At 38.7% G+C, this 21,852-nt stretch overlaps 1 protein-coding gene across 1 annotated transcript; it reads right to left on the minus strand.

Annotated features, from left to right (window-relative positions):
- Nucleotides 1-15,048: 15,048 nt before the first annotated feature.
- SRI (sorcin) lies at nt 15,049-21,117 on the minus strand (the record flags this gene model as incomplete). The annotated part of the gene is made up of 7 exons (XM_009865406.1): nt 15,049-15,075; nt 15,696-15,754; nt 16,185-16,298; nt 16,459-16,606; nt 17,602-17,645; nt 18,382-18,451; nt 21,034-21,117. Coding segments are annotated over 7 exons (546 nt in total), but the record flags the coding sequence as incomplete, so codon positions are not given.
- Nucleotides 21,118-21,852: the final 735 nt, after the last annotated feature.

The following is a 21,852-nucleotide window of genomic DNA, read 5'->3' on the forward strand; positions in this document are numbered from 1 at the left end:
GAAGGCAGAGCAGGCAGGCGCCCCAGCGTTTTGTTGTGAATCACAGCGTGGTCTCCCCACATGCTTTAGTTTCAGCTTCCAGGACAGAAAGTCAAATGCCAAGTGGTCGCTGGCTTTTGCTTTCTGGTTAGAAATTAGAATTCTTGCAGTGCATTGTGGTGCATGGCTTCATTTGGAGTTGGCAGTAAAACCTCAGAATCTCTGTTGTGGCATGTACAGGCCAGAATGCGGTCCTAGTTCCTGTATAAATTTCAGCTGGAAGCAACGTTTGGCATGAAAGCTAATGGATTTGGTAGCAGGAAAACTAAAAACTCAGTGAAAGCTAAGCGGATCCCACCCTTGACCAAAACTGCAAAGTTTTGCCTACCTTTAACCCCAGCATTACCTGCAAGTGTCCCTGAATGCTGTCTTCCTTCCATCCTGTAAATGAGAAAGGTCATGTCTGAAACTTTCTCATTTAAAGTATAAGTAAATCTGGGATACACAGCACATACACAATTGCAGGGCGTAACCTTTTTTTCAGGTTATCAAAACCACCTCAAACACCTACACTTATCACAAAAACCACAAAAAACACATTGTAAGATCTGTGCGCATACGCTTAGTTGTGGTATGTTTTCACAGTCTCAGTAGATGGCACCAAAGATTATGAAAACCAGCACATGACAGTGTAGCAGAAATAAGTGGCGAGTCCCTGTGAGGGGAGGGTGAAGTAGTTTCTGTAAGTGTGCAACTGCATTCTCGGTGTATTCGGCTGTAGCTTTGCACGGGCAGGTGAGCAGCAATGTGCACCCCAGTTAGGCGTGCAAACTGTAGTTGAGCAGGCAATGCGAAGAGGGGGTGAGAAGAAGGAAATATAAGCAGCTACTCTGGAGGTCTGGGCTTCAAAATCTTTTGAGAAGACAGCATTGTGTTTGAATTACGGTGGAAAGCTGCTTGGCTAAAGGCTCATTTAGGGATCCTGGTCAGAGGACTTGCTGTGCAGGGAAAACGTTCCAGATGTCCCGTCCTTACGGGAGTTATTGCTGCTTCCAGGATCACCTGCTTAGGCTGATGAAGAGGTAGATTGGTGGTGGTTTTCTCTCGCCATGACCTTCTCTTGCGTTACCTAGAATAACCCGTGGGAAGAGCTTGTGGCGTGCAGGAGATGATGTTGTGTCTGGTTGTGGCGCAAGGGATGGGAGATGCCTTCATTCTGTGTGGCAGCTCCTGATGGTGGCACCTCTATAAACAGCTTTCTAATAGGGCTTGCCAAATTGGATCTAACACCCTCCGTTCCTTGCTTCTAATCTCTAGGTGCCTTGTTACAAATTTAAACGTCAAGATTTTAAGTTCTATTGCAGCTATAGAGCAAAAAGTAATGAATAATTTGTTTACTAATAATACATAAAATCCTATCTTCTGCCCTTACTCTTTGCCTTATTTTTTTCATTCTAGATTCATTAGTAGCTTATTAGTGATCCTTATCAGTGCAAGTGTGGGCAGAGCTGAGAGGAGTTGTATGGGTAATTAACCAGCAGGGCAGTGTTGAGAACCTTTTCCTGGATTTTTATTTTTTTGTAAAATAACCTATTTTCTTGCATGTGCAGTTTGGTGCCCAAATCTGTGAGGCTGGACATACGAAAACCTTGTTTTGTACAGCAGTAGCTGTTTGAAATTTTCTTCCTGAAAATATTGATATATGTCCAGTTCACCTTAATGGGTAGTCAAAGTGCTTGTGCTGAAGATGTACTCTTCCATGTTTGGATAATTCTATCTACCTAAATCTTTTCAGTGCTGTAGAACTTAGAGGCTATTGCATGAGGCATTAGAACATTATGAGCCAGATTGGAGAGCTCTCACCATTTAGTTTTCATTGACACCTTGTTGCTCGTGGCTACCATCAGTCATTGTATGGAAAACAAGAGAGTGTTCTGTTGTAGGGAGCTACAGACACAATGATACACTAGTCTGAAATTAAAGAATAATTATTTAAAGGTAAATGAATTTCACTTATCAATAGAGATAGAAAAATAATTCCAGACCTAAAAGCATCCCTGCCTTGTCTGTAATCCTCTTGAGATGAAAGGACCTGATCCAGCAAATCCCAGAGCCAGGGATCTGGGGCTGTCTGCCAGGGGTGGCTCCTATGACTCCGTGGTATCGGTGATGGTGCTCATCACTGGCTTCTACAGCAGGCAGCTCTCTGTTGCATTTCAGAGGCTTGGAAGACTCATGTGTAGAAACTGAGGAAAACCTTCCACCTTCATGAGTGTGTAAAGTTCAGAAGCAACTAGGTAGCAGGGCTCAGGGAGGGTCTGAGTGATGTGCCTGCACTAGTGAGAAGCCTCCTTTGAAAAATGCCCTCAGTCTGCAAAACAGAACAAGAAGGCCAGGGTAGCTCATTTTTTCTACTTTGAGGCTGTTTTCCCCTTTTATTCTGCCCAGATTCAGAGCCTGGTAGGAACCTCTCAAGTGGGAAAAATGCAGAATCTCAAAACAGAAGCATAAGATTTTTTCTTGGGTATAAAATTTCAGTCAATAATGTGCTGCTGCCTTATTGACATGAAAAGAATGCCTTTCATGTGATACAAACATTTACTTGCTCCTGCTTACTCTACTCACCTTGTACAGAAATGCTGATTGCCATTGACTAATCAGTCCATTTTTGTATATTCTCATCAGACTCTTTCTTTGGCTGGAACAATATGCACTGTATGATGCTTGCATGTCTAATAATTTGTTATTAGCACTTTGTATATGCCTTTGTTACTTCACAACTAACAGTTTGGCCTCCAAGTGCATGCATTTGTGTCAATTAATGTGTTATAAAATAAGAAATTTATTTACTATGTATCAATATAGGAGATGTATAAGATATGCATAAAGACACTGATAAATGCTATTTAATCACTGGCAGAAGACATTGTTCAGCCTGTATTTATACAATCACTGTTTATTTAGGCTTCATAGTGCTATCTCTAGCTTTTAGTTGTGTATTTATTCAATTGCAGATTTGGTTTGTTAATTTTATGATGATTAATTACAGTACCATATAAAACAATTTAAGAAATGTTTTTTGTTATGCGATACAATTCTAATTAGAAATAGGAGATTCTGGGTTTTCTTCCAGTGTTCCTGAAAGCTGTAAATACCTTTATTCATATAATGAAATTATTAGACTACCAATCAAACAACTTTATCCCCCCTGATACTGAGCTAATAAGGTATTTACTTGGTTCTGAACCAAGCTTCAGAGTAATGGCAGTTGCTGTTGCAGTGCTAGGGCCCAAAGACATCACATTTATTTTGTGTGTTTCAACATCTCAGGACACTGTCTCCTGCAAAGTCTCCATCTTCGTCCACTGGATCTATTGCTTCCAGCAGAAAATACCCTTACCCAATGCCACCTCTTCCTGATGAGGAGAAAAAAGCCAACAGGCAAAGTGCCAGGGTACGTGTCCCTCTTCTCTGTGTGTTTTGTCAGTGGCTGCATTTACTGGTGCTTTTGCAAAGGGAAAGCGTGATGGTCAGCAGCTTTGACTGACACTGAGAGCAGCAGTGGCATTTCCCTCGTACCCCTAACTCCAGAAGCTGCTGAAGGCTGAGCCTCTGGCAGTGATTAGGGCAGCTTTGGGGGCTGTTTCCAGGTATCTATTCAGGCTGCTCTTAAACCTACCCTGAAGCCCAGATTTCACTAGTTTTATTACTTCAAGCTGAGAGTGTGCCTGGGGAAGCCTTTGGGCTGCAGAGGCCAGGCAGCCCCGGAGCAGGCAGCATGTCTGGCTCTCCTCCCTTACTCCTTCCAAGGGGCCGACACAGCTGGCAGCTCTCATTTGGGCTGGGGCATAGCTGCTTTTCAGCTCTATGGAAAAGTAACTAAATTCTATTTAAGGAGGATATGGAGGGCTTGCATCAAGCCCTTGCAGACCTGAAGAGACTTTGCTACCGTGTGACCTGAGTCCCCACAGCCCCGCCCAGGGTGTGCAGGAACTGCTGGAGTGTGTGGTGGGTGTTGATGCTCCATATGGAGAGATTTCCAGCTGCTGTCAAAAGGCAGTGCTAGCGGTTGCTTCCTTTGTGTCAGTTCAGACATAGCAGACACTTGAATAAGCAAAAAAACCTGGCATTTACTTCAGGAGCTTTACTTGTGTTAGCTTTAGTTCATGTCTGTGATGCAGATGAGGTTCCCATCACTGTTCTCTGTCCTTTTTTTTTGTCAAGAGAAAAGGAGAGCAGTGGTGCTGAGGGAGCCTGCAAGCTGCTGCCCCTAGTCCAGCTCTGGGCAGAAGGTTGTGTGAGCTGTGGCGCAGGGTCTGCCGGTGCAGCTTGGAGGCAGGGCTGCACTCATGTCTCAGCTCTGGAGCTGCCTCAGCACCAGCTCAAACCCACAGCAGAAAGTCATGCTGCTCTGAGCAGTATGGCAGAAGAGAGCATGAATTAAATTATCTCTGTGTGAATATTAGTTACCATAACTGTAAGGTAAAATCCATCTAGTACACATCTGATGCTACGCTGACATTCTTCCTTCGAACTCTCTGCACATCCAGGCGTGGACATTTACTGTGCTGACTGCAAGTCAGTCAAATGTTCGAGAATCTCTGCTGACGGTGATCTGAACAGATACCTGCCAAAAGCTGAGAGGAGACCAAGGGTGTAGCCTTGATGATCCAAGTGATGTAGTTGTAGTTCCCCAGACAAACTCCTCACACTGTTTGGGTAATGACCTGTTTTATCTTGGTGTTCAATGTGTGTTTGTGTTCCTTCTCCCCCTCTCCAGCTATGGGAGACGTCCATTTAGCTGAGCTGTTTTCCTGGGGTGACATCAGAACTGTTTACTTCGAATTTTATAGAAACTCAGCATCACTGAGTCATTGCACATTCATCGGCTCTGCAGACAATTCGAAAGCTCAACAGAGATGCCCGTGATGACAGTGAGAACCTCCTCTCATCTGGAAAGGAAAAAAACAGTCTTTTTTTTCTTTCTTTCTTTCTTTTTTGTTGACTAGTATTTTCTGGATTTGATGAACAATCTAAATCGTAACTATTAACAGGGGACTATTAGCCTGGGTGTGACAAGGCTATTCTGCATGATGACAGATACTCTTACCCTGAATCCCGACTGCAGTCTGTTTGCCAGGCTCAGTTAAGAGAGGTTTTTCTCTGGTTTATTGCAGTCCCGAGTCAGACCAGATTGGAACTGGGAATGCACCTCCCGGGGAGCCCAGCCGATGTAAACTTGTACGCTGTATGCATGAACCTGGTGTTCTTTACTTTCCACATGTAAGGGAAAAACAACTATTGTAGTAGAAATTAGCATGCAGGAGTAAGAAATATAGGATTTTTTTGTGACAGAACTTCAAGCTTTGAAAGGCAACTATTTGACACAGACATCAAACAAACAAGGATTATATCTTTTTTTTTAACCTTATATGTGTTTATAATCTCAATATACAGATTGTATATATGTAAACATTTGATAATGTCAAAAATAGCTGTTATACATATGTGTATTTTGCCAAATGCCTAAAGAATCAGTCATGACTAACATCATCACACTTCAGATTTTCTAATAGTACGAGCAGACATCTTTGGAAATACAGAAAGTACAGTACTGTAAAACAGTGTCTCTCAGAAACTGGTGTTTGACCAAAATCAATACTATCTTTTCAGTATCTTACACTGACAATTGTACGGTAGACTGCAGAAACCAGTACAGCAGCACTTTGTCTTAAATTGTCATCAGAGGAATGAGCCAAAATCCATTATTCAGTGAGATGACCAGTATATCCTCTCACAAGTGTAATCAAGAATGATTCGGCAGACAAAAGAGACAGAGTCTTTAGGTAATGTGCAGTCCAAAGTTACTGGACATTTGGGAATACTTCCAAGCAGTCAGTTCAGGATGTGGTGATGTGAAGTCCTTCTGATGAGAGTTGCTGTGTATTTTTGATAGAGCATTTCAGATACTTTGAGATGGCAAGGTGTAGATTATAAGCATAACAATTTCACTGCACCAGGTGTTAATAAGAGTGCTGAGCAAGTGGCCAGTTTCATTGCCGTCTTTTAATTTTTATTTGTTATAGGAATCGCCTTTACCATGCACTTGAATGCTGTGCTTGCTGCCTCTGAAGCCCCCTTGACATTTTTGGGGGGCATTAAACAGAGAACAAATGAGTTTAGTCTAAAAAACCAGAGTGGCAGGGAACAAACCCTTTAACATAGAGACGTTAATCTTGTGAGTGGATGGTTAGATTTCTAACACCTGAGCGTTCTGTAGGTTGTTGTGAAACAAATGTCTTTTGACTGGGCATTTTCAGTTCGTAAGGAACTGGACCATATTATATCAGTTTATAAATTTCCAGCTTTCCAAAATTGACTAATTCTTAACTTAAAGTAATACCATTGCAGAATAAAGCACCTGATTCTGTGTCGTGCAGCTGAATACCTTGCCCAACAGCCACATGATCAATTAGATATTATTGTAATGGGAACATCTATGGTGTTTCTGAATCTTCTACCTCTTTCATGTATTTCCTTTAATAGTGAACCCAAGACTTGCAGCCTTTTAATATATTTTTTTAATTTTTAATTCTCTTGATAAAGTCAGATATATGCAAGATTAAATTAAGAATTGTTTAAAGATGTCAGCAGCTGTAAAGTATGTAAGATTTTTAGAAGCACTATATTTTATGATTAGGCTGTATGTTGGATTATGAAAAAATACTGGCCTTGGCATTCAAATGATTTTCCTTCACAGTCAACAGGTTCTGGTAAGTATTTGGGAGAAAGACAAATATGAGTGAGTGCAAGTGGATGCAGGCAGAGCATCTGGAAGGAGCCAGTCCCTTGTAATTGCTTTAGGAAGAGATTCTGCACTTTTGTGAAGAGTAAATATCCATCAGCGCTGAAGAATATTTTTTGCAAAGATTTATACTGAGTGTAGGCAACTGGATTAAAGACAATTGGTAGCGTGCAGCACATGAAATTAGGGTCTGAGCCATAATCAGTTGGAGTCAGTATGTCTTTTATTGATTTCATTGGACTTTGAGCAGGACCCTTAAGGAGTTCACCCACATTAGGACATTATGCAAACCCGACCGCTGTCGTGTTACTCTGTCACCTGGAAGCTGGTTTTCCCTCTCATATTAGTATCCCATTTTTAGTAACTGGACTGTTCATCATGTGCCTTTTATGGTATTTTGTCTGGATACAAACCGACATGTAATTTTGAATAATCTTGTTAGATTTCTGTGCATATTTTATGTTCACCACTGTTTACTCTTCCCTTTCCATTTTGCCTTATCAAGAAGCAGCAAGATCTGGCAGACAGAACTGGATATAACATACCGGCTCTTTGTGTAATGTTCTTAGCTTCTTGTTTTGGAAACAAATGGCTCTCCTGACTGTATTTTCAATGTAGTGTGTACTTTCAGCTTCTCTCTTGTTTTGATATAACTCATTTGTAGCATATGACGATACAGTTATGTGTATAGTGTAACCTTAACAGTCACTTTCCCATTTGGAGATACATAGTGACTGGAAGTCTAGTTATGAGCACTAAGTTTAAGTTAAATAAATACTTACTTTCACTTTGATGGTCTAGAGTAAGAATATCACAGGCATTGGGTTTTTACAAAATTCTTTTGCAGAGAATTTTGCATCAGGTTGGTAACTTTGAGTCTTTGTCGTTGCACAAAACCTCAACTGGCAGACCGTGTGAGCCTCCAAAGCCAGCAGAGGTCAAATAGAGTTGTTTGCTTACATTCAGTGTGTCCCTACTTCTAAAATGTAGTGTGTTAGAAAGCTGCCAGATCAGTAACTTGAAAGATTGCAAATATTTTTATCCACTGTTGTTAGTTACACTGGCAATAACAGTATAAATTGCCACATAATACCTCCTCCAGCCTGAAATAGAGAACTTGTATTGTCAATAAGATAGCTCAATCATTCTTGCTCATTGAGACTCGTGCTTTTATTTTGGTCTTATTTTTATTTTATTAAATTAACTGGTTATTGCCAGCTATCCTGTAGATGCCTGTTGAAGTAGGGACCTTACCAGTTCTTCTCAAGTAGAATTAGTTGTCATATGAGCACAGGACCTGGAGGATGCGCTATACTTAAGTTAGTTATGTATTTCAGTGTGGGAGAAGAATCTTGTATAATTTAAAATAAAATTAATATTACTAACTGATGGAGACTGGAAAATAGAGATCATATAATAATGCTGCACAATGGTGCTGCAGTTGAAGTAAAAATGTACTTGCTAATTCTGGATTTGTTGACATAAGAACTTCAGTAGTCCATACTATAGACATCTGGTGAATGTGCTCAGACATCATAGCACAAATGGTATATTTAAATATGTAGTTTTAAGGAGGTTGGTATTTTACACAGCCTGTCTTTGTTTCAGTTGTGAACTTAAGTCACCACTCGCCAGTTACTGGATTTGAAGTGAGACTTGATGTTGAAGATAGCTACTTCCAAATGATTTTGAGTTCCCTTTTTGAGTTATTGAACCTCCTAAGCTGATGTACTCATTAGATAATTTTGATGCTAGTGAACAAATAGACCTTTGAGGCATAGCCTGAGTCAAGACCAGAAAGAAATTGTGTCAATAGCTAGTGTACTGGTGTCCTCTTACCTGAATCCCTGTTGCTGTTTTTAAATGAACTGAGTGGTCTTAACACCAATGCGACAACCTCTTTCAAAAGCAGAGCTAAGAATAGGTTCCTACACTATTGCAGGCATGCATATACTACAAATTCTGACCAAATTTGCAGTAAGTGTGTTAATAAATCAATTTATGAAGAGGACAGAATGTAATGTGAAAGAATGATGAGACTTCATAATCCTACAAGATAACAAGTTCGGTCTTAGGACTTGCTCTGTCATCAAATCCCACACCTAGCCGTTGTAACCAAAATTATCACACTCCAGTGTAAAACCCAGCAAGCTCCTGTTCTCTTCTCCTGCATGCCCTTCCTGCTCCTATGGAAAAGCATTTCCATGAATGATGATTACATCTACTGTGTTAGTTGGATAAGACTGAAAAGCTGCTAAGTTAGTCACCTTTCCACACAGTGTCCTGGGTAAGGTCTTTCTGGTGCTGTTAATGCATCTTTTGCTACACTGTACGTGATGGAGCCACATGTCTCGTACAGTTTGTGCTGGTTTTGGCTGGAATAGGATTACTTGTCTTCACCGTAGCTGCTATGGGACTGTGTCTGGGATTTGTGCTGGAAACAGCATTGATATCACAGGGCTGTTTTAGCTGTTGCTGAGCAGAGCTTACACAGTGCCAAGGCCTTTTCTGCTCCTCAGCCCACCCATGAGTAAGCTGGGGGTGCACAAGAAGTTGGGAGGGGACACAGCCAGGACAGCTGACCCCAACTGACCCAAGGGATGTCCCAGACCATATGGCATCATGCTCAGTATATAAATCTAGGGGGAAGACTGGCAGACGTGCCACTGCTCAGAGACTAGCTGGGCGTTTGCTGGTTGGTGGTGAGCAATTGTTTTGTCATTTGCATCACTTGTCTTACTTGGGTTGTATTTCTATTGTTTCCCTTTCATTACAATCTATTATTATTATTATTAAACTAATTATTGTTATTTTATTTCAGTTTTTAAACCGTTTGTATTTCAACCCACGAGTTTTCTCACTTTTACCCTTCCAATTCTCTTCCCCCATCCTGCTGTGGCGCTGGGACTGAGGGAGTGGCTGTATGGGGCTTAGTTGCCTGCTGGGGTAGAACCACAGCAACTGGTAAAACCATTTGGCTGTTCAGCTATCCTGTGTCTTTTTTTTCCCTCTAGCACTGCTGAAGGTTGCTTTAGTTGTGATGTGTCCTATTTCTCTTGCTCCAAGTCTGAAGATAATCTATTTCTTGCTCTAAGTTATTTGAGTATCTGTATCAGAATGTTTGGGCCCCTGCTACCAACCAAAGCGTGATGTTATTTACATCATTTTTAGAGAGCTTAAGCATTCTTGTCTCTGAAATAATTTTTTTTGATCAGAATGGATTATCTATCAGACTGCTGAGCTAATGATCCACCATTTGCACGGTTTCCAAACCATATGACATTTGTATAGGATTTCACACTAATCAGATTTCCTGATGACAAATATGAGTAAGCTGCACATGTATGTACAGCTTCCCATCCTGTGACCGTCTGATGGGGTAACGTTCCTGTGTGCACGTAACTATCCTCCTACTAAAGGAAGCAGAGAAGCAGATTGTGTAGACATAGCTACAATACAGATAGGTCTCTTTTAAGTGTGATTTCACCAGAAACAGGACACTTAAGTAATAGTTTCTATCATCTACATTAAAAAACTCCTTTGACCTGAGTGTTTTTCAAGTCGGCTTACAAAAAAAGCCTCAAGTACGGATGCTGATGTAAACTAAAGCTTTGGGAACAGTAGCCTAGCACATAGTATCTTGTCATTCCACAAGAGGTTTCTACAAGTATTTAGAGAAGTACTCTGACAGTCAACATTAATCTGTTATCTCAGTCAAGGATGCAAAAGAAGTGAAGTTCAGACCACATAAATGCGGTCATTCACTCACAACTGAGAACCTTTATACCCAACTTCAAAACTGGCTCACCCAGCCAGGTCTGGCAGTTTTAGTTCTCTAAAAATCCAATCTGCACCAGTCTCAAAATTGCTTTAGCTAAGCCAGCTTTAACCTGTTTAAAAACTTCTGCTATGTAGACAGGCCGTAACTGCAATATAACTCAGAATGAGGTGAGGATGACTGGGGAATATAAGCACAGAGCAGTTAAAAAGAAACATTCTCTAAGGGAGAAGTACATGTGTCTTTCTTACATTACTTTTAATTACTAGGGTATACAAGAAGCTATTTTTTTTCTGTTTCTGTATTCCTCTGAATGAAAAAAAAAGTTTTTGGTTAAAAAAATCTTAATGTGAGGCCTTAAGACCTTATATATTCTAATTTTAGCATGGAGAGTCTATTTTTACAACCAAGTTAGAAATTCTGTATATAGGCCTGACTGACCTTGTAAGTATAGTGGTGCTAGCAGCTACTCATGCAATATTTTAAGGCTCTGTATAACAGTAAATGCTGATTTATTTTGATTATTAGTACAAGGACTCCTGCTCACTGCCTGTGTAGAGACTCTGCCTATTTTATGCTTGGAAATATGGTCCAGAATATACTCAAACTGTGAATATATAACCTGATTTTTCTTTTCTTAAGGTTAAAGATATATTACAATAGGTAGTGTTTTATATAGAATACAGTACTTATTTTTATTGTTGCATAAATGCAAAATATTTTTTTCAGAATAGCAAAGCATTACAGAATTTTTAATCTGCTGGTGAAAACAATATTTACAGACTGATAGTTCTTTCAGCAAAGCCTTTGGGATGGTATATACCAATTGGCTCTGGCAGCTTCATTTTGTGCTATGTTTAACTTGGGTGTTGCTGTCAAAAAAAAAAAAAAGTTACACATTTTTTCCACTCATACTAGCCCTTATTGTTAAAACACTTAAGAGAGGCACGGAGAATTGTGTTTCACTGCCAGGACTGGGCTAGTATTGGCAAAAACAACCAACCTACATCATGTTGTTGTCTTTGCTAGTTAAAATCCTTAAAAAAATCATACCTGATGTAACAGAAACATGAGATTTTGACAAACACCAAAATGAAGCATCACAATTTACAACTTTCTAGCTTTGAGTGTGATATTTCTGTCATAAACATTACAGGCATTGGGCTGTTGAAGTGAATGAATCTGGCTTTCATGTAGTTAAACAAAATATTGCTTTTTATAAAATCAAATCATTGTAATTTCGGGTTCTAAATTCCTGCTCACTTTTAATAACAGCATCACAGTATCCACTTCTATGAGAGTATTTAATACAAATGCCTGTGGTTTTCAATGTTACTAACATACTGTAACATCAGTAAAGTGACTTTCAATGACAAAGACTGCTCTGTGTATTTTGTTTTCCAAAGTCCTTATATGTAGCACTTCCTGTTTTATAGGTCTCTGTAACAAAGATGTTGCACATATGCAGGAAGAAAAGCCTAATGACCATTAATGGAATACAGATGTGATTTTTCAAATTCCAGGGCTAAAAATGATCCTTTGAGCTTCTCAATCTTTGTCTTAGGGTCCTATGGTTCTCAACATAAATCTAAAATTATCCTTCCTTAGGTTTGCATGTCTGAGGGCAGCCTAGAAAAAAAAAAAAATCTACATTCTAAACTATACCCCACTGCTTGCATAGAGGTAAAGATCAATCACCCCACATAGTATCACATAAGCATCCTTCCCAGTATTCCTTGTGGGAAAGAGAAACCATTAATTCTGGGTTATAGGTAACTGTTTCTCTAAAGTAGGTTGCACATTCAAATTGCTGACTGAATCTGCTATTAATAGGGAAGCAATTTTCACATAGGTTTTAGGTGGCTTTTTTTTTTTAGCTAGATTACAGCAAATTCTGTGGTCACTCATTAGCAACCATATCTAAGTTTATGTCTAAATATGAAAGATGATTTATCCTATAAGTCCCTGTGGATACCATGGATTTTTTTAAATACTTATGGAGAACAAAAACTAGAATTTATTCCTGTACTAATTTGTTTTCCAGTTTTATGTGTTTTGCTTACAAGAAAATGCCTGAAGAAAACACTGTTGGTTCACACAGTTGTTCTTGCAGCATTCCACTGCCCAGTAGCCAGCTGGTGCCAAAACAGTAATTCAGCCTGGGGAAATAAACTAAGACTTGAGTCTTTCTAAGTGTTTGTTATTGATCCTTTTATTTTATTGTTCCAGATACCTGTTTTGGCTCTCATTAAAAAAAAAATAAAAAAAAATTACACCCTTCATCCTCAAAAGAAAAACCCCCAGGAAACCCACCCAAGTATGCAAAGTAAGATGAACCCGTTTTTCCAAGCCACGCTTATACTTAGAGGTGCTATTTTACTCCCACACATTATTTCATGAATAAGAAGAACTTTACGCTGTGCAAGCACTGCTCAGCAACAGCTAAAATGCTGTTGTGTGTTATCAATGCTGTTTTAGTCACAGATCTAAACCACACAACCCTACAGGCTGCTATAAAGATAATTAATTCCATCCCAGCCAAAACCAGTACAAGACCAGAAACACAGTAAGAGAACACAAGAGAAAAGCTGTGTGGGTAATGAGCATTTTGGTAAAGATGGCTACATCATTTTTAGGATAAAACTAACAGTGGAAGGATGAATACTATATGCAAAATAGTCTAATCAAAACCTTACAGAAACAACGGCCTGCTTCATATTCTTACAAACCTTGTCAGTTGCCAGTTTTGAACTGCAGTAGAACTGCAGTACTTCATGCAGACAAACCTTTATGGAGTTTGTCCATTTTGTTAGAAATGCTTTTTGTAGCATTTCACATCTGCTTCCCAACTTTACATGAAACAGGACAATGTACAATTACCAGAGCGTGAAAGTACAATCATGTCTTTGTCTTTAAAATTAATTTTTGAGGGCAGAAAGAGAACTAGCTTCTGAAATGAAACTAGAAGCAATATCCAAAGGATTCTGAATTTAAGTAGGAATTACTGGTTGCTTCGTTAGGTAACACCAGCTTTGAATTTATAGCCCACAAACTAGAGACTTGGATTTTACAGTATTCTTAGCAAGCTAGGCTATAAAATAGTATCTTCAAGTAAGATTTCTGCTCTGAAGAGTATTTCTGTTGTTTGTCCAGTGACACATATATCTACACACAGGCATACATGTATAGTTTCGTTTTCATTCATTAGTGCAAAAGCTCCTCCTCCAAAGTGCTTTAACCAACTAATGTAAGAAATATACTCCTGTTAACATTCTTCTGGCATTCTTTGCCTTTACAAGGCTAGCAAAATAACACCTATCACTCCTCTGTGGTAGGCAGAAGTGACCAAAACCAACATTTAATTAACTTGCTTCGTTGAAAAGTCTGAACTAACTCCATACAGTTGTGCTGATCCCTCTTCCCACACAATGTCACTCTTGCCCTCAAACAACAACAAAAAAGAAATCAACCAAAAAAACTCCACCAGACAACCCCCAATTTTTTCCCTTAAATATCTCAGGGAAAAAAGTCTTGCCTTTCTGTATCTACTGGCACGAAAATTGTACAGTAGTGGTGGTTAATTATTGCCATGATCTGCAATAGTAACGCAGCAAGAATTTTTCGAAGTGTTTTATCCCGTGTATGTTAGTTGGCATAGAGGCAGGAAGGCTACTTGTTATGGTTTAAAGTGGAGGAGATAGAAACATTAATTTATGTGTACCTGGCAGCTTAGATGTTCATTGTTATAGGGAATGTTTATATATAAATTGACAAGGCATCATTTTTGTATGCTTGAAAATATTTTATATAGTGACACAAACAGAGCAAGAATCTTACTGGAACAAAGTCCCCCTATGCAAAAGCACACTGCTATAAGAATTCTCGGCAGTACTTTGTCATATCCCTGCTCATGAGAAGGTCTAACAGGCAGCAGGCAGTCTTACAATCAGTGCACGGTGTCACAGACTTCATCTTCAAAATAGCTGTCAAAATAAGCAACTAAAACTTCCCGATTTTCTAACAGACCAGCGTAAAACGATCATTCCCAAAGCTCTTTCAGTTTGTACATCTGTCTTATGCTGTCAAAGACAAAAGAATACGTATCATCTTATGCCATACACATGATGCTGTTTAAGACAGAAGGTAAGCTGCACTTACCAGGAACTGGTTTTGGTGAATCACAAGATAAAAACTCAACACATTACAGAAAAATTTAGTGTCTGAATAATTTGAGTTATACATAGTGAACTGCAAGTTTATGAAAATAAAAACATCTTTAATAGTCACAGATTGGAAGTTAAAAGACAACAGTACATAAGTAGTTTATATTCATTGTCAAAACTAAAAAATTCCAAGTGGGTAAAGCAATTCCTTCATAAAATTAGTCATTTCCAATATTGAGATATGCATTCATTAGAAGATTTGGCAAAGCAAAACACAAGCTGGAATGTTAATCAAGATCATCCACGGCTTGCTTCCTTTTGATTTAGACACTCATAACACACTGTATGAACTGAAAAAAAGAATAACCACTTATTAGATGCATAGCAGAGGACAAATTTTCACTTTTTCTCCTATAATACCCACTGTCACTACTCTTTTCTGTAAACAAATTCAGCCTGTGAACAACAAAGCTTTGAAACTAAATATGAAAATTAACTAACAGTTCATTAAAACAAAGCATGTTCTTAATAATAAATCCCAGGAATATTTGAATCTAGTGTTCTTTTCCTGCACAGATGTGGCCAGCAAACCAAGACCTACAAGCCTGACCATGATTTGTGTCTGTCCCCACCACAACTCCTTGAAACTTTCCTGGAAAAAATGCCTACCAAGCCTTAAAATATAACGAAGTCACTGAAAGCTATGTTAGCAAGTGATGTAGCTTCTTGGATCTTCTTGAATCGTGCTGGTAAGAAGTCCCCCAAAAAATGCACAGAAAAGTTTTACAGAACTCTATAAAACATGTGAAAACTTTCTGAGACAATAATTAAGAAAACCCAGAGCCTTTGTGGTCTCAGGTTAACATCCTAAGTGTAAAAAACAGGCACAAACTCAAATCATTACTGTTTGTCCTAAGTTTTTCTTTAGTTTTGTCCTTTAATTTTAAGTGATTTAACAAACTTCACTTACATCATCATACTGGAAGTTCACAAAACCTTGCTGAGATGCATCCCTTCTTCTAAAACATTCTGCAAAAATGCATGAAGAAAACAAAACAGAAACTAGGTAAGAAGAATTGCTGTTAATATTTTTAAATGCATAGTGCTTTCATAAAATTCCCCAAGTCATGTGAATGAGAACTCATGAAGAAAACGAAAGTTCATTCCAAGACTTAACTTCCTGTTATTAATTTCTGTATTTATCATATACAATGCTTTACATTCTGTTAATAAATACACTTTCCCAATGTTGATAACATAACTGTTCTAGTCTCTGGAATAAACCCTGCATTAGTTTAAAGCCTATTTCTCAATGGGGATTTAAAAAAAAGTCTATAATTGTTCCAGATCTGTCTGTAAAATGTATTGAAAGAAACCCATTTTGTGGTACGTAAAAATTAAATCTGAGATTTAAAATAGATTATAGGGATGATAGTAACGAGGTTATAATCCAGCATACCAGTGAGAGCTCTGAGTTTCACGCAGCAGGCAATGTAATCATCAAATGAAATTTTTCCATGAGTGCTGTATCGCCTTGTAATTGCAGTCACTGCCTGTGGGCTCAGTCTAAATCCTATTTGAAAATAAAAAGTCTATTCTGAAAAGACGGATAATTTAACAGAATCCAACAAATTTTTAACTGGAAATATCATGTGTCAGTTCCTGTGGTATGACAGCTGGTACTGGGAAATGCTGTAAGTCAGCATCAAAAGCAAGAACATTTCACAACTTACCCATATTCATCAAGGCTTTCTCCAGTTCCTGACGATCCACGGTACCACTTCTGTCATTGTCAAAACTTATGAAGTGTTGCTTCCAGCCATTGATCACAGCCCAGAGTTCTTGAAACTCATTAAATCCCAGTGTACCAGACATATCCCTCTGATTCTAAAGCTAAGAAAAATGTTTCTTAACTTAAAAAAGTCAAAAAAATCCCTCTTAATGAAAATGTTTATTTTTTATCATCTGTAGCTGAAAACTCTTTCTTGAAGGTCAATATTAACAACATTTTATTATTATTAATTTTTCTGGTAGAAAACTAACTGGAGCATCCCACAGCACAGAGGTAAAACTACCAACGAAAACCAAAGGTCAGAAAACTTGCTGTCCCCACTTCTCAGAGCAGCCTGATAGAACTATTTGCTCTTTGTGAATTTACTTTAGATCACACACTTCTCTTTTACCTGCCACAGTATATTTGTTACAAATAAAAATACATATCCAAAATAAAAATAGATAAACGACAAATTACTCAAGTTAGAACAGTACCAGTTTTCTCACATTCTAAGCAGTTTGTTCAAGGTGAGCAAGCAGCCCTTCCAGTTTCACTTCTGCCGTTTCCTTTTCAGTTTTGACTAAAATACATCAAAGATCCAACCCTGCACAGGACACCTAAGTCTTCCATAGGTCCTACTGCTGAAGGTTATATACCACCTCATTACTCACACCAGGTTCACTTAAGGAACGGGATTTAGGGTGACTTAGATTGTATTCAGACTGAGCAGTACAAGTGCTTAATTCATGAGGATTAGAATTGTCCAATTTGAAAAGCATGAGAAGTAGTTTGCACCAGTCAATTCGGCGTTGCCAGACTTGACTCTTCATATATTCAACAGACATCCAGTCCACTAGGCTTAGAGGGATACCACTTGCTATAAGACAGTCAGTCACCGAGAGCCTAATTTATTATAATTTCGTCCTGCAAAATAAATTATTTCATCCTGCAAAATAAATAAGAATGCAATTTTGCAGTTCCCCAGTCCTAATGATCACAATACTTATTATGCAAGGGCTGAATAGTATTTCTCAAATTTTTGGCAACCTCTTGTCTTTCCTTACATAATGCAAAAATGTTTGCATTTCACAGTAAAGGATACATCCAGCATTGAGATCATGAGTCTGCAAGTCTCTAAGTTGAAAGCTGTTTAAATTAGAGAAAGGATAAATAAATTATGATTTTCAGTTTTGGCTGAATGTAAAATTTTAAATTGCTTTTTATTATATATTGGTAATATATTACAATGTATAAAATACTAGAATAGCTTCCACACGGTCATACCGTGTTTTGATCCAAATAACAGCTTTTAACTATTACTTGTTAGAAAAGCCAACAGCAGACAATCTCGAGGCAATTCAAGTTATATTGAAAGTTAATTTCCTCTTATCTCAGTCCATAAAGGTTTTGTGTTTCAAAGTAGTCATTTGCATTTAACCATAGACACCACTTGAGCAAGGCAGTTTTACTCATAGAAGCCTGATTTTTCAAAATGAACACTGGGTATCCCGACAGAGAAGCCCTGCCACACAATTTTTCAGTCAATATCAAAGCTCAATCTAAAAACAAAGCAAAATATCTTTTAAAGAATTGGCTGTCCATTATAGAACAAAACCTTTCCCCAACTCCATAGCTCGGCAGTAGCAGACTAAGGATGCTGAGAAGGAAAGTCCTACATGCATAGAACAGTTAATTTACGTTTCAAAGTATTCCGTACGGAAAGAAAGCCCATTTACCATGCAAATAAAAAACCCACCAAAACCAAAAGCAAAACCCAAACCCACAACTCTGCACAACTACAAGCATTTTCTAGTAGGTGGCAGAAGAGTTAGTACGCTTTAGGGCTGCGTGGTTTTTTGGTTTATTTAAATCATTAACTTACGTTTATATGATCCTGCAATCCCTGACTGGGTGAGACATCTCTGTAGCTCATCAGCATCTATTTGTCCATCCTTTTGATAACAGAACATGTATCAGCTATTGTTTTAATTGCCTCTCCCAGGCTGGTTATTCCCAGTACCCACTCCCTTTTCAGTGGCATTAAATTAGTTACTCTTTCAAAAAACAACTGATTACATGCTTGCTATATGACAGAAACTGCCTTTTATAACCCTTACTTGTAATTATGTTTTTTAGTTGATATTTTTGCAATATGCGTAAGCTTTCTCATCTAGCAAGGTATTACAAAGTGAACAGGATTGGCAAATTTAACTTTTTTACAAACACCCCACAAACCCACATCAAATGTTGGCAGCATACAGTTGAGAGCCAGCTGCATAGAAAACCACGGCACAAAATTTTGAACAGAAAGACAAACGCAACAAACCCAGGAAAGACGCCTATCTGTACGGTTTGCAAATGACTCACTTCCAACACACCCTGCTCAGAGCCAAACAGAGAAAACAACTGCCAATTCATGGAAGGCAATGAGCTGTCAGAAGTGGAGATGGAATTCTAGGTCACTTTCCTCACACACTCAGCATGAAGTTTGGTTCACAGAGACTTTAATATAACCTCTTTCAAGAATGGAACGTTATATCTTTAGATATAAAAATGAAACACATTTATTTGCCCCAGTGTTTTCATAGCCCAGTGAGCATTTTTCCCTCTCTTTTTTAAGAGCAGAGACATGCTACTAAATAGTATGGTGGGAACAGCACAGGCAGGTAACTTTCAGAACAGAAGTATCATTATTTATAGGAACAATAGTAGTTAATATGTTAAATGATGTTTGACAAGATCTGAAAAAAAGAGCAACATATTGATTCTATGTGAAATTAATGGCAGATAAACCCTGAACTGTTTCCTACCTACTCCATCAGTACAACTATATAGATGTATTTAAAGCTTTACACACACAGGAAAATGAAAAAAAAATTACATAGATTTGAAATAGCCGTGCACATTAAACAGCAAAACTCTTCAAAGCCCTTTTGTGAAACAAAGGCAGGATCTGCATAACTTTAAAATAAGAAAGACAACAAGAAAGCATGATTTGTAATCATGATTAACATCACCAAAAGGATGCCTGGCTTTTTTTCTTTTCTTTTTTTTTTCCCCTTAAATAGAACTTAATCAGTTAAACTAGCCAAGGCATAGGGACTTTGCAAATAGACTAAAAAAAGAAAATTATTACTTTTTACAAAGACAGGCTCAATTAACTGGTTAACGATTTGAAACAATACTTTTGAATTTCTTCTATAAACAAAGGAAACGAATTCCTCAAATATAAGACAAAGTCTCTGTTGTAAACTACTTCAGCGAAAGCTCAGAGGTAACATTAGGTACTACAAAGCATAAAAACCACACAGAGACCAGGAAACCATAACCAAAACCTTTACTAGTTCTACAAAAAAAGTACCAGGGAAAACTGAAATGTAGCTTTTTAGACTTGCATAGATGGCTGTAAAAACAACCGATAACTGTCTGTTCCATTTTACTGTCTCCTTACAGGGTTTATACTTCTACGCAGACACTAGTCTCTGAAACTGACTCTTCTAAGGATAACAATTCAAAAGTTACCTAGTTTTTCTCAATAAGGAATGATTTCTGCAAATAGAAAGTATTTAAGAGCACTAACTTAAGGACTCTTAAGTGCTAACTTGATTGTACCCATTAGCTTACTGGGGTTTTTTTTAGATTAGACATCAGGAAGAAATTATTTTCTGTGAAGGTGACGAGACACTGGAACAGGTTGCCCAGAGAAGCTGCGGATGCCCCCTCCCTGGAAGTGTCCAAGGCCCGGCTGGATGGGGCTTTGAGCAACCTGGTCTAGTGGGAGAGAGGTGTCCCTGCCCACGGCAGGCATTGGAATGAAATGATCTTTAAAGTCCCTTCCAACTTAAACCATTCTATGATTCTATGAATTATAGGAAAAAAAATTAAAAAGGCAGTGCAGAATGACAAGGAGGAAAAAAAAGAGAGGCCTAATCAAAGTTGTGAATGCCTTTTCCTCTAGAAGAATAATCACTCTATCCTAACAGCAAACCCAGATACTGGCACAACTCAAGCCTACTTTTCCATCTGTGAGTCTATCAAGTCTATTAAGATCATGTAACGATTGCTTTCTTATTAATATTTCCTGCTCTTAGCCAGGCCATCTCCAGAGCCCATGCTTCCCACTATTTCTGGCTTCTTTCTCCTGAAGTTGATAGCATTCCTCAACCCAGAGCTGAGCCCTGTGTATACTTCTATATGGGAAATATAAGTATTATATAAGAAATATGTACATGCATACATATATATACACATGTATGCATTTACACACACATACACACATGAAACAGACAATAACAGCATTATTCAAACTGTACAGTTACTGAGTGTATATAGGTATACGGTATACCTATACAGCTATTTATAGCAGACAGCCTAAGTAAAACCATTGTGGGCTGGTTTTTTTTTAAAAAAAACCCTTGAAACAACAGCTTTCCTCACTGAAAATATTAGACATTCCTCTTTCCAAAAGGGAATGTAGAAATTATTCCGCAGGAAAAAAACAACCCAAGAAATAAATAACATTTTTAAAGTTTACCTGCCCTGCTACCGCAGCAAAATAACCATACAAAGGATCCTGAGCCTGTCCAGGGAATGCTGGTCCTCCTGGAGCACCTCCATACTTGAGAAATCAAGAAGAAAAACAATTTTAAATGATTCAGTTAACTGTTAAGAAACTGTGTGTTTGTACTTAAGAATCAACTTGTGCTTTTATGTATACACCATGCAAAGAAGTCAAACCAACCAAAAGAGAAATTCCTAACATGACACAATCTTGGTATCGATATGCTCATTTATTATAATTTCAGCAGATCAGTGTAAAACCTTGAACAGGAGCAATTCACTGATGTAGACACAGCAAGGCGAACCTCACCAAGGTTGAATTTTGGTCTATTACTAGCAGAAAATGAGGTACTGAAGGTAATACTCCTAAGGCACAGCAGGTTTTTTTTTTTCCACTTCAGATTTAAGATCTCTAGGAAAAATACTTAGAAAAATATGCATTTAGCATAGGATTTTCTCAGTAAAATCAACTGTCAACTGAAACTCGCGGACTGGCAGAAGTCAGTCCCGTCTGACCGAGGTGAACCAACACTCTGCGTAACAGACCCCAACCCCATCTTTTGCCGAGAAAGAACAGGCCTTTTTTGAGGATGGCCCGAGCTTGGCCAGGTGTCCCTCGCTATTTATCGGCCCTAGAAGGCCCTAGAAGGCAGCTTTACTCGAGGCACTGGACACACGACCCGGCTCAGGCAGCTCTCGCCGCTTCCCCACGCCGGCCGCGAAGCCCAACCCCCGCCCCGGCCGTCGTCCCCGACCAGAGCCGCGGCACCCCTGAAACTCCGCCGGAGGCTCC

The sequence above is a fragment of the Apaloderma vittatum genome, unplaced genomic scaffold, assembly GCF_000703405.1.
Source record: "Apaloderma vittatum isolate BGI_N311 unplaced genomic scaffold, ASM70340v1 Scaffold7180, whole genome shotgun sequence".
NCBI classification, from domain to species: domain Eukaryota; kingdom Metazoa; phylum Chordata; class Aves; order Trogoniformes; family Trogonidae; genus Apaloderma; species Apaloderma vittatum.